This window comes from Amyelois transitella, chromosome 13 (assembly GCF_032362555.1).
Source record: "Amyelois transitella isolate CPQ chromosome 13, ilAmyTran1.1, whole genome shotgun sequence".
Taxonomy (NCBI): domain Eukaryota; kingdom Metazoa; phylum Arthropoda; class Insecta; order Lepidoptera; family Pyralidae; genus Amyelois; species Amyelois transitella.
Window position 1 is genome coordinate 1,888,090 of NC_083516.1, and position 13,106 is coordinate 1,901,195.

Sequence of the window (13,106 nt, forward strand, 5' to 3'; positions counted from 1 at the left end):
CGTTACCAGTGCAACCTGACCCAGTTTATATCATAGTTAAACATAGCAGAAACTGCTGGAATTAAAACTACTTACAATGTTTCCTAACCAAGTCCTAAGTTAAAAAAATCTCCCAAAGACATTCAATTTATCATCGAACAGTAGTACACTTCCGGATCATACCGTTGATGATACCCTAGTCTTCACGCCTTTAAGCATCGACAGACGAATTTTTTTGAACAACTATTGGCTGCTGTAAAACGTCTGGAATAACATTTTAACGTCATTCTTGGCTTCTTGTTACTCATAGGCGCGTAGCCCGTACGCAGCTAAATCTACTGGGAATGGGCATATACTTGGTATCGATATTTGGATACGATCTATGACAAAAGAATTGTCCTAAATATGTTAGCACCTTTATACTATGTTGCCCAGTGAAAAAACATGTTTTGACAGCTGTCAATCAACCTTCTGTCACATCTGGCAACCCTGTGTCTTTTTTTGTCAAGAGGCAAAACGAATGTGAGTTTTGTGAATTATTACAAAAATATCTGCAAAAATCTTTATAGAAAACGCCACTAAAATTAAAAATACGTTGTGTTTATTAATGTTCGTAAATCCCTTCTCTGTTCCTTATGTGTATTTTTGTGGAAAACTGCAAAAATACAGATCAAAATACGAAATTAATATTGTGATGTTCACACAGTTCTCAGTGCTTGTTTATTAGTTTTAGTAACTATTCGTTGTTAAATTTAACATTAATTGCGTGGCAGCAGTGCATTTAACTCCAAATAAACAAATCTGTGCAGACAAATATTACCTTTAGAGAGGTTAAGTTTACATCAAAATATTGTTTTTGAAGGTTACTTTCCTTCCGCAGATCCATCGAAGATGGGTAAAATAATGAAACCAGGGAGAGTGGTGCTGGTCCTGAGCGGCCGGTACGCGGGCCGTAAAGCGATTGTAGTCAAAAACTACGATGAGGGCACATCCGACAAGCCATACGGACATGCTTTCGTCACCGGCATCGACAGATATCCACGCAAGGTCCACAAAAGAATGGGCAAAAACAAAATTCACCAGCGCTCCAAGATAAAGCCTTTTGTGAAAGTAAGATATGTTGTTGTTGTTATGTTATAAATTTCACAGCTAATTTCAGTCAGGTTTTTTAATATTGGTAAAAATAAAATACTCTCATCAATATTCAACAAAAGAACTCGAGTTACAATACCAAAAAGCATTATTTAAAAGGTGGATTTATCATATTATTAGATCTTAGATTGTTTTCAAATCTATAGGCTGATAATTATAAAATACTCCACCTTTCTGAATATCTCAACTAAGCGTTTAACTTGTGTGTATACATACATTCATACTTAAAATCACGCCTCTTTCCCGGAGGGGTAGGCAGAGACTACCTCTTTCCACTTGCCACTATATCTGCATACATCCTTCGCTTCATCCACGTTCATAACTCTCTTCATGCAAGCTCGGCGGTTTTGGGTACTTTTGACCTGACCCTATACCAACTTTAACTTGTGTATGCCGATATCAACTGTAATTCTATAGTGAATTGACATGGCTTTAGCTTTAGACTGTTAGCCCTGTCTACCCTGTATGGGATAAAGACGTGGCTATACATGTGTGTTTTATCTACGTCGAGTTCTATCATTTCTCCATCACAGAACAGAAAAAAAATATTAAGATTTTATGTGCTTTTTTTGTGTGACATTGACCATGCACAAAGACTTTAAATGCTGTTATATATATATGGCATGGTAGTAGAAATTTTTCTCTCTTACTCTATGGTTAGAAATTGCCCTGATAATTTTTTGGAAGACCTCTGCCAAGCAGTGTATTTTAAATGGCTGAAGGCTGTCACTTCCATGTTTTTGTGTACATTCACATTTCCATCTTATGATTTTGTAATCATTGTGTTTGAAAGAAATTTGGTTTTGAAAGGTACACCTTTCGGTATATTATATCATTTTTTATATTTCAGCTCGTCAACTACAATCACCTGATGCCCACTCGCTACTCAGTTGACTTCAGCTTTGAAAAGTTCAGCGTGAAGGACTTGAAGGACCCAGCTAAGCGCAAGAAGCTCCGTTTCAACACACGAGTGCGCTTCGAAGAGAGGTACAAGAGCGGGAAGAACAAGTGGTTCTTCCAAAAGCTTAGGTTCTAAGGTGTAATTTTAAAAATAAACATTACTTGTGTAATGAATGTTTTTGTTTTATTTTTTATAATACACACTAGATTGTGGTCACAGGCTGGGGAGGCAACCAGGATTAAACGCAAACATGATGAATTTGTGAGCCAAAATAACTTAAGGAAATATAGAAATAGAGAATTTTAGAAACTAAAAAATTAAAGCTGATCTTGCTATTACTATCTGGGGAATCGGCTGTAACCCCACCAAAAAATTAAAAAAGCAAAAATGAGGTACCATCCTTTTCTCAAGATAATTTCTGCAATTCTCCCAGAATAAAAAGTTGAAAAGAAATATCCAAACAGTTCAACTAAAGAACTACTGGTAGGACTAGATGGAATAATTGGTATAGTTGTAGTAGATTGAATAAAAGAAGATTAAGAATGAGTAATAAAACAAAATATAGGTAATAATTATAGCTTTATTTTGTAATAAATTATTTGTAAGCAGTCTAGGTACTTAATTATTTCAGAATAACATTATTTATATAAAAAGTAGATTATATTACTTAAAAAGTACATGAAAGAAAAAAAAATGCATAAAACTCAGAGGATTAACTGAACAAGCCAATTCATTTCTCCAGCAAAAAGGTACCTACATAATCATAGTCTTTTCAATGGTATGTACCTATCCATTTTAAACTTTGAGAGTTAACTAGTAAATACTGTATCCAAAGACGCAACTTTATTGTATTTGTAACAAACATACAAATCACTTCTATATCCCTTGCAGGGTAGACAAAGCCAACATGTCTTGAAAAGACTGATGGGCCACGTTCAGCTGTGTGACTTAAAGTTGAGATCCAAATAGCGACAGATTGCTAGTCTATCCGAAAAGAAGAATCTTTAAGTTTATAAGCCTATTTCTTAGCCGCCTTTTACTTTGTCTCTTGTTTGTCCCGTACATATTTATTTATTAATTCCTCTTTAACTACTACTAAATTAAAATTTACATACCTAGCAAAGTGAAGGAATAGATAAGATAAAATTTGTAGTAAACCTAAAAAGGGTTCATCGGATGAAGCTATTCGCAGCGGGCGAAATCGAGGGGATCGATATAATTCAAAACCTTTTCTGAAAGCATTTTCTCTTATATAGTTTATCTAAGACTGGTTTCATAGTCATGCCATTGAACGGAGCGTAAACTTGTAAAAAGCAAATGTAGCAATAGTAAGTCGATTAGTGGAATAATCTTTACATAAGGTCTTCATTAGGTAGTCTAATTGATACCATACATATTATCACGTCTATATCCCTTTTGGGGCAGACAGAGCCAACAGTCTTGAAAAGACTGAAAGATCACACGTTTCGAATGCAGATTCAAATAGAACTAGCCCTTTGTCATCCGAGTGCAATTATAAACATAAAAGAAAAAAAATCCACCTTATACATATATCAACACACTATTACTGCATTCATCTCTTAAAGAATTCACGTACAAACTGTTTAGGCTCTCAAAGTGAATAATGCTGGCAACATATACAACTACGATTTAACATTCTGACTGATCTGTGTAACCCGCTCGTCCAACTTTTTGATTTCTCTCTGTAGGCTATCGACGTTGTGTGCGAACACTTCTTGAACACCTTGCAGCAGCTCCTTGTTGTTCTGGACGCCGCTGGCTATCGTGCTCTGCAGTGTTTCCAGCTCGGTCAGGGATTTGCCGAAATTGCTCGCTGAAATATTAATAAAAAAACAATATCAATTTTTTTTGTTTTGTGAAGTGTACGAAACTTAATAACACTAATCGCTTACTCGTGGAGGTAGTAAAAGGCGATTATGGAATTAATTACTAATAATTTAATACAAGTTCCGATGCTGGTCTGGAAGGGACGAATGCTGTTTCCCTCTTATAGTTTCCCTCTTAGTCATACGTTATAAAAGTCGATTAAGGGAAAGGGATGAAGACGTGTACTGTACTGTGAGACAGTTGGCAACACTGAATTGCCTTATTGGCGGACCCTGACCGTTCTTCGGGTGAAAAATCAGGTGATTATAATTAAGTGCCGTGTGGTTTCGGCACCAATACAAAAAAGAATAGGACCACTCCAATTTCTTTCCCATGGATGTCGTAAAAGGCGACTAAGGGATAGGTTTATAAACTTGGGATTCTTTTTTTGGCGATGGGCTAGCAACCTGTCACTATTTGAATCTCAATTCTATCATTAAGCCAAATAGCTGAACGTGGCCATTCAGTCTTTTCAAGACTGTTGGCCCTGTCTACCCCGCAAGGGATATAGACGTGATCATATGTATGTATGTATGTATGTATTATAATAAAGATAGAACAATACCTTGATTATGTAACGCTTCCAACGCCTCCATACGCTCTAAAATCTCCGAATGTGATATTCCGTCTATTTGTTTGAACAATTTGTGTAACTCGTTGACCTGAAAAGATATTTTTTTATATTTTAGCTACTGGTCAAAAAACTATGTATAGTTGGTGTCGCTTAAAGTCCCGAAATACGGAGAAATAACGACCGATATTCTATGCGAAACGAAAATTCCCGATTTTCATAAAATTTAAAAAGTAGCCTTATGTCCTTTAGAAAAGATCTGAACCATTTGTTAGAAGTTTCATCAGTATGCGGATGGGATTAGAATTTTTTTACATTCAATATTTATGAGAAGCAGCTTACCTTTGCATCCAACTCGGGGTCTGAAGGTCTGACGGCGGCCTTCAGAGCGTCCACGTTGGCCAGCAGCCCCGCCACGCGCGCCTCCGCGGCCGCCATGTCCGCGGCGCGCAGCAGCGACGCCTGCGCAGCCAATGTGGACGCCGCGCCGCACAGCGTGGCCTGGAGACGGGGAGGTTCTCATTTCAAATATTTTTAGTGCCGTGTGGTTGTCGGCACTTTACAACAGGACCACTCACTCTCATTCGCGTGAATGTCGAAAAGGCGACTAAGGGAACAAACATATTAAATCTAGTGCAATGACTTATGCTGGACTGGTACCGAAGTAAAAAACATAGCGTTTGCCAGCTCCTCTCCATTCCATCTAGATTGTAAAGTCGATCAAATAAAAAGCTAATAAACTTAAGATTCTTTAAGATGATGGGCTAGCAACAGTAACCTGTAACTTTTCGAAAGTAAGTTCCATCATTAAGCCATACAGCTGATCATGGCCTTTCATTCTCTTCAAGTCTGTTGGCACTGTCTACCGCGTAAGGGATAAGACGTGATTATATTTATGTATGTCTGAGTGTGAAAATTCATTAAAATCGGTTTGATTGTGTCTAAGTGTAAAAATTCATTAAAATCGGTCTGATGGTTGTTGAGTATTTTTATAGCCCCCACCTGACCAGTAGCCGCCTGCAGTCTTCTGAACGACTCCTCATCTCTCACACCAGCCGCCTGTTCCAATTTGTGTAACCTTGGAAAATAGTAAAAAAAAAACATTTATAGAAGACTCAGAAAAATTTAATAACAGAATAAAGGGGCATACATGTGAATGAAGCGTAAGAATCAGAAATATGCATATATATATATATATATATATAGATATAGATATATATAGATATATATATATCTATATCTATGTATAAGCCATACATATACCATTATATATCATAATAATTATGTAAATTCTATCATAAGCCAAACAGATGAACGTGGCCTATCAAGTCTTTTCAAGACTATTGGCTTTGTCTATCCTGCAAGGGATACAGACGTGATTATAAATGCCGTCCTCAGGAAACCCTCTTTCAAACAGAAACAAAATTCGCCGACTTTATAATATGTAGTGATAGTAATATATTTATAGTAATTATATATTAGTAGGATTCTATACTAGCCCCGTTACATAATACGTGCGACGCCGTTTTTATCATAAGTGTAATATGTATACAAATTTCACTTCATAATAAAAAGCGAAACAGCTATAGTTTTTTGCGCTATTAATAATAGAATAATAAATAGTATAATGTAATCATTACATTCGCTTTTCGCGCTATATATAATTTATACATTACTGTAATGTATAAATTATATATAGCCCGTGTCATTTACCTGTGTTCAAGTTGTGCTATCCTGGTTGTCTGCGCGAGATTCACCTCAGGTTTGAGTTTCAGATGCGTGGTCACCATATTACCCTGCTTTCGGCTTGTGGCAGCTAAGTATTCCCTGAAAAATATATTATTCCATTACATTAATCAATCAGAGTATGTAGCAATCGGGCTATTTGTTTGACATACTTTATCAATATTAACTCTCACTTTCTGTACATGTTCAAGATGAGCAACCTTAATTAAAAAAGCAACCTTCAAATTGTGATTGTCTAAAATCTGCCTCTTATTAATTAGCTTGTCATAAACGAGATGGTATGTAAAAAGGAATTAAAGAATAATTTTTTACATATTTGCGTTTTGCTATCATTTTTGGATATTTGTGAAATGGAGGGTGTATTCTTGAGTTGAAAAAATATGAAGATGGTTCAATAAACATCAAATGTATTAAATAATAATCCTTTAAGCATGTTTTTTCGATTGACCTTAAAGGTTTCAAAGATTTGTGTTGTAGATATTCATTGCCATCAATTTATATTTCAAAACAGACAAGTAAATAGATTTGTAAAAAAATATGCAATAAACAAACAGATTTTGTAAAGATATCTTTTTTTTATTCTTGTACATTTTTTGTAATAGTAGTGCAACATACTTAAGTTTCTCAGCTTTGGGGTCAATCAGCTCTCCTTCTTCCAGCTTCAGTTCCTCCACCAGCTTTTTTGTGGAGTTTATTTGCGCTGCTAACTTTTCAAATTCATCCTGCAATGTAGAAAAATAATTATCTGTGTCTACTGCTTCATCCTGCCTCCGTTGCATGTCACGCGCGATGCAGTTTTTATCGCGCAAAATATCATCACAGTTCCATTTTACGTCAAAATATAAAGCGAAACAGCAATATTTTCTTTGTGCAACACAATGTTGCGTGTGGCATACTACAGGGCTTGGCTTTACTCACATTAACATCCTCACCTCTCTGGAGAGGAGCTTTTAGTGCCTTTGACCATGGTCTCAGATTGAGTTAGTCATGAAGAAACTCAGGCCTGACTTACTCAGCCTTTGCAGAGCGACCTAATCCACATTAGATTATGGTTACACATTTTGTTGCCATTTTGTGCAGGTTTAATTTTATACCTTTTCACTTTCAGAAGCCTTGTTCTGCTGGTCTGTAACTTGCTCCAGAAGTTCAGAGAACTCGCACCTCAGGCGGTTGTACTTTTCCATGAGAGTCTCGGGTTCCCCCTCTGCTGCCAGCTCCCATTCTCCAGACCTGTAGCATAATAACAAACTACATTGGAAAATGTAACATAAGCAAATGCTTGTAAAATTTGGATTCTACTTTTAGGGTCATTATTATGTACGAATCTCATTTCCATCACTGTGCCTCTAAATGAATCTGACCTTTGAGTAATTTTTTTACTGTTTCTGTCTACACGGTAAGATCAAATTTTTGGTCTCACAAAACATCAAAATGATAAGTGTTATTTGACCTCTCCTGCATTATTTATAGTAATTTGTTTTTAAAATTAACTATTACCTGTACCCGATCCTAGTTTTCCGGCTTAGTCTATCCGAAAAGTCGACGTTACCAGTCAAAAACTTCCCTTTGAACTTATTGAAGGAATCCTTTACAGAAAGATGTAATTGTTCAATGCATTCGTTTTCCTCCTCTTCGAAGGTGTCTGGCTGGTCAGCCTCAGGTAAGTCGCCAGTTTCATACACATCGGGCTGGTCGTATGCCTGGAAAAATTGAAGTTTATTGCAGGAGTCGCCACGAAAAATCAATAATTTTTAAATTACCTTAGATTTAACCTGATACGTACTATTCCGGGCAGATTCTCGTATTTCGGATCGGCCATCGCAACTGTGGTTTAAAATATTATTTAATTATTTGTAAAATAAGTTTTTATTTTATTTGGGCGAAATGACGTCAGTCAAGAATTATTTTACGGAATTTGAATTGAAAGATCTTGGAATGACAGACGTCGTTTTGACAAAAAGAATAAGGCATAGGTACTGCACTTACTCAGACACAGACAGCTGAAGAAAATAAAATATCGAAATAAATCGAAAGAAATTTCAGAATTAAAATTGAAGTAAACTGATGTTTTCTAATTAGAAATAAGTAGGTAGAGGTAGACTTAAATTTTTTTTCTGAGAAGTAAAAAAACGTTAGGGCCTTCCGCATGCTCCGTTGGGTTATGTGGCATGCGGGGCTGCCACAGCACGATGTTGCATGTGGCAAAGATGAAAAAAGGTTTTGAAACATATGACAAATCTCACAGGCTGCCCAAGGGGGCTGGCGCCGCTGGCGGCGCGAGTGACAGCACCACGGTCAAGGCAACTATTCGGGAGGTGCGATATTGGGATACGGATATCTGAGAGCAACATCTCTTTCAAACTATTGCTTGCAAAATAATCACTTTTTGGTAGAAGACATATTGCTTGGAAGAGATTGTGGAATTTACAATTTAAAAAATAGATGATATAAAAGAGATGGCGAAATTCATAGGAACTGCGAAAGATACAAATTGTATCCCAAATATTCGAGTACACAAGAATTTGTGCAATGGATGACCAGACTTGTATATGTATAAGCTGGCCAAGCTAATATTTCAGTGAGATTTCATCCATTATAAAAAAAAATTATTTGACGCGGCTGCGGTAGCTTGCGCACTGAGATTTGTGCGATTTTTTTTCTCTCGCACGTCGCATCGCTGGTTGGTCGCCGGTCGCCCGCCGGTGCCCGTGGCATGGCTGGTCCCTCCCTATATAGTAATTCTGTTGTTTCAGTCGTCGGTCGCTTTGCCGTAAGAACCGAATTTTCGACTCGGCGAATGTCCCGAATGTGGCTAGGGCGTCACGGTCGCGAGGATTTGCCTCTCAGTTGTCCCTCACAGAAATAGACACAATCTGGTACAATGGCCAACTCGGAACAACAATGGTCGTCACTAAAATTGTCAGCAATTTTGTACTGAACAAAAATGACATCTGTCATAAATATCATATTTACACACGTCATCCTTGACTTTTGTATCCATGAGTCACGTATAATTTTGCTCGTCTGACTGTCTTGTTTCACCATAAATTCGTCAGAAAGAAGTTAATATATTAGCGGCTTTGATCATTTATTCAATAGTACAAAAACACAAATAGCGAGAATGAGTCTACAGTGGACAATAATTGCGGCGTTTCTATACGCAGAGATTGCGGTAGTACTCCTTTTGGCTTTGCCGATTGCGAGCCCTACGAGATGGCAGAAGTTCTTCAAGTCGAAGTTTCTAGCTTACGTAAGTAATCAAGCGACTATTTACTTCATGGTGCTGGTCGGTGTGTTGATATTATGTCTGCTGGATGCTATTCGTGAGATGCAAAAGTATTCAAGCATCGAGGCCACAGATCACCAGCATTTGGATGCGGAAATGCAAGGAAACATGCGCTTGTTCCGTGCCCAGCGTAATTTCTACATTTCTGGTTTCGCATTGTTCCTTCTTATTGTGATTCGTCGGATGGTGCAGATGATTTCCGAGCTGGCGACGTTGTTGGCCCAGTGCGAAGCGAATTTCAGACAAGCGCAAAGCGCTACCGTTGCCGCCAAGTCATTGATTAGTCAACAAGGTGCTGGAGATGAAAAAGCCAAAAAGGAGGTTGATGAACTCAAGAGCAAAATTGAATTGTTGGAAAAAGAGTTGATTAGAGAAAAGAAGGATAAGGAAGCAGTTAAATCTCAAGCTGAAAGTCTGAACAAGGAGTATGACCGCCTCGCTGAAGAGCACAGCAAGTTGCAGAAGAAAATAACTGTTGCTGGTGGGGACAAGAAAGATGAATAAAAGTTATGAAATATTTTATGTTCAAAAAAAGATAGTCACTGGCAATCAAGAATGGTTGTCATACTTTTATGATATTGGAGAATGCTTAGCTTACTCATCTAGCATTTCATGTAAACATTTAAAATCCTTGCATTTGAAATTTATGTACTTATCTATTTGGATATAATAATTAATTGTGTCAACATCTTATCAATATTCACAAGCTAATAACATCAAATATGATAACAAACGGACCTCTTATTGAGTGTTTGTAGTGTATCCAAGGTTATGTGGTAATCATGGGTATTTAAGTCCACATTTGTAAAGCTAATTACCTGCTATGGAGGCCTTAGATTATAATAAAATCTTTTTTTTGTCCAACTAATCACATTAGTGCTGTTATATTTATCTAAATATTTAATTTCTTAAGGCAAGCAAATATTCTTATACCATGTTTAGTGATAGAGTGAGGTCAGAGTATTCTGAATTATTAGACTGAGAGTGTTTTGTGAAGATTGTAAATTTTTATAGTAGTTACTACATTCAGATTTTTGCATCCAAAATTTTCATTCAATATTAATGTCTTGTTATAAAATCAAGCTTAAAAAAATAGTATACTTATTATATGTTATTGAAAATCAGTAGGTTTCATAATTACGAAAAAAGAGAATTTTCTCCTATAAAGGAAAGTGGGTGGGATTTGAACCCAGTAATTTTGTTTTATATTTTTATTCTCAAAAACATCCACTATGGCTATATGTCTATTGTCCTTCAATTGTTTTTTGTATAAGGCAAGTCTATGCAAATCAAGCAGCCTCATGAGGCTCTTGCTGTGAAAAACAGATATCTTGAGTGATTAAGATTATTAGCATTAAGCTTGCTTGAATTAATAAGTTAATCAAGGATTTTGAGAATTTATTTCCCGTTTCTCTCAACATCTTAGTTAACCATAAGTGAGAGAGGGATGATGACATATTCCTTTGTCAATGTTTGACCTGCCTCTATGATAAGTGGATTGTATATTTCTCATTGTTACCTTGTTTGTGTCTTTGCACAGTAAACTACAAAACACTGCATTTGCTTCATTTTTTTTTATGATCTGCTGGCAAAACACCTTTTCTAAGAATCTAATTATAGATGTTAGATCACTGTTTGAGCTAGCAAAGATGAGTATAATTCAAGGACTCATTTCCCAAGTTGTTTGCCTATATCACTTTTTAATGTTCATTATATAGATTTGTAGGTATATTTTGTTCTTTAATAGCCCAATAACCAACCAAAATCACTTCTGAGTTACAAAGTTTAAAATTTATGAGATCTTTCGTCCAAGCTATGCAGATAAACATATGTTATTAATAGAATTTTATACCCGCAGCTTCGATTCTGTAGAAATCCCCGTGTTACTTCTGAAGGTCTAGTCTTATCTTTGTGCCTTCTTCAGAATTGATCCATTAGTTTTTTTAGTTTATTTGTTATAAACAAAATTACAAAAGATTATTCATACACTTGAATAAAATGTGAAGAATCTTTTGACACTAAGGGAAATTACATCTTCAATAGGTATGGAGTGGAGTGAATTCTTGACAGTGATATAAATAAGTCTTATTTTATCATACTTATTTATAATATACCTATGTTAAGTCTTTAAGAATGTCATTTGTCTTGTAATTTATTCATTACGTTGTTTATATATTCAACTTGTGTTTGGGTATGTGGGTAGGAGTATTCCTTGTTTACACGAACTTAGGGACTAAGCGCGTTGTTCTGAAAATGTGAGTTAGGAGGTAATGTTTCATTCTCAATGGTGTTGTTCAGAATCGAGCATTTTTGAAGTATTTTAAATGCTTTAGCATTATAGAAGTTGCGAGGGACGAGCTCACCATTTGAGTAATGTTCATAATGTTGATAATTTGATTTGGTGAGCTGTGAGTTTTCATAAATGCCACCTAGCAATGAGTGAAGTGTTACAATCTAATAAATTTAAGTCATAGATTCGTTTTTGATAGTGTATGCAAAGAGAGAACTAAGTTCGTGTCAACAAGGGTTTTCGGTTATGATTCTAACATTTAATTTTATACTTTGGCGGAGTGTTTAATATACTATGTTTGTATTTATATGTTGTTTTATTATTGACCTTGCAACATCAGCGGTCAGAGATTGATAAAAGATTTCTAATAACATATTTCCTTAATCTCACGTTCACGTTGGTAGCTTTTTTTGGCACGTGGTCCTAGGCGTAATCGGTGACCGACATGATTCCAGTAGCACTGGAATGACCGTGCTGGACTGGAAAAGTTGACCGCCAATCCAATTTTTGCACTGGATTGCTTACTGGATCCAGTGTATTCCAGTGACATAGTACTTTTTTCCAAATTCAATCCAGGGTTGGATTTTATCGCTGGACTGGAATAATGTATACCTTATCTGATATGGAATAGGCGATTTTGCAAAGTTGTGGAGGTCAGACGAGAGTCGCATCGTGTTTAAAACATGATTTACCCACAAGTAGTAGATATGTCACCAATAAGACTTAAATCCAAGTACGCCTACAGCTGGAAACTGGAGCGTGGAGAGTGAAAAGTCGAAGGGCGGACCCCGGGGCCGGAAACACTTCTGTGGAGGGTGCAACTGGGAACACGCAGAGATGAGAGAGAGCGTGAGGAGAAAGAGTGCAGATGGACCCTAGCACCTCCTCTAAAGGGTGCAACCGGGAAAATTATTGAGATGAAAACGTTTTATTTTACAACGACCATGTTACTTTTTCTACTTATACATATCAGTGTTATCTCGATCACTGTTAAGTGATTAAATTGATAACCCTGCACGTAGTGGTTAGGTACACTTAAATTAGGTCGTAGTAAAATTTCACATTATATATAGTCATACTTATGTAGGAAATTATGCATCCATGATTTAGATTTAAGAGATCTATATTTGTATATTGACGTCCGATGAAAATGCTGCAGTGTAGTTTGTTCCGCCGCTTCTTCTACACATGCGCTTTGGAAGCGGTAGTAGTTATAATTAGATTTAAGTGATGTGACGTCAATAAGTGATACCTTTTATCCAACTTTGAAAATAAATCTATACTATTCTATTGT

At 36.4% G+C, this 13,106-nt stretch overlaps 3 protein-coding genes across 4 annotated transcripts; 2 read left to right on the forward strand and 1 right to left on the reverse strand.

Moving 5' to 3' along the window:
- The first annotated feature begins 367 nt into the window (after positions 1-367).
- Positions 368-2,205, forward strand: LOC106139502 (large ribosomal subunit protein eL27). 2 transcript variants are annotated; one of them, XM_013340962.2, is made up of 3 exons: positions 368-501; positions 860-1,089; positions 1,982-2,205. In XM_013340962.2, the coding sequence occupies exons 2-3, from the start codon at positions 871-873 to the stop codon at positions 2,165-2,167; spliced, it is 405 nt and encodes a 134-aa protein (XP_013196416.1). In that variant the 5' UTR covers positions 368-501; positions 860-870; the 3' UTR covers positions 2,168-2,205. The 2 variants fall into 2 exon arrangements, with proteins under 2 accessions (XP_013196416.1, XP_013196417.1); XM_013340963.2 differs by having other exon boundaries at positions 469-588.
- Positions 2,206-2,594: 389 nt separating this feature from the next.
- On the reverse strand, positions 2,595-8,177 carry LOC106139504 (dynactin subunit 2). Its single transcript, XM_060947498.1, has 9 exons — positions 8,020-8,177; positions 7,734-7,936; positions 7,331-7,466; positions 6,852-6,958; positions 6,204-6,317; positions 5,493-5,568; positions 4,833-4,991; positions 4,485-4,581; positions 2,595-3,866 (listed from the first exon to the last, which is right to left on the reverse strand). The coding sequence occupies exons 1-9, from the start codon at positions 8,053-8,055 to the stop codon at positions 3,676-3,678; spliced, it is 1,119 nt and encodes a 372-aa protein (XP_060803481.1). The 5' UTR covers positions 8,056-8,177; the 3' UTR covers positions 2,595-3,675.
- Positions 8,178-9,198: 1,021 nt separating this feature from the next.
- Positions 9,199-12,119, forward strand: LOC106139505 (B-cell receptor-associated protein 31). The gene has a single exon (XM_013340967.2). The coding sequence runs from the start codon at positions 9,358-9,360 to the stop codon at positions 10,024-10,026; it is 669 nt and encodes a 222-aa protein (XP_013196421.1). The 5' UTR covers positions 9,199-9,357; the 3' UTR covers positions 10,027-12,119.
- The last annotated feature ends 987 nt before the right edge of the window (positions 12,120-13,106 follow it).

Excerpts from the sequence above, each read along its gene's own strand:
- LOC106139502 (XM_013340962.2), top strand. The coding sequence starts at position 871 with ATGGGTAAAATAATGAAACCAGGGAGAGTGGTGCTGGTCCTGAGCGGC. Across the intron at positions 1,090-1,981 it reads AGATAAAGCCTTTTGTGAAA|CTCGTCAACTACAATCACCT; the intron begins GTAAGATATGTT and ends TTTATATTTCAG.
- LOC106139504 (XM_060947498.1), bottom strand. The coding sequence starts at position 8,055 with ATGGCCGATCCGAAATACGAGAATCTGCCCGGAATA. Across the intron at positions 4,992-5,492 it reads TGCAGGCGGCTACTGGTCAG|GCCACGCTGTGCGGCGCGGC; the intron begins GTGGGGGCTATA and ends CCCCGTCTCCAG. Across the intron at positions 4,582-4,832 it reads ACCCCGAGTTGGATGCAAAG|GTCAACGAGTTACACAAATT; the intron begins GTAAGCTGCTTC and ends ATATCTTTTCAG.
- LOC106139505 (XM_013340967.2), top strand. The coding sequence starts at position 9,358 with ATGAGTCTACAGTGGACAATAATTGCGGCGTTTCTATACGCAGAGATT.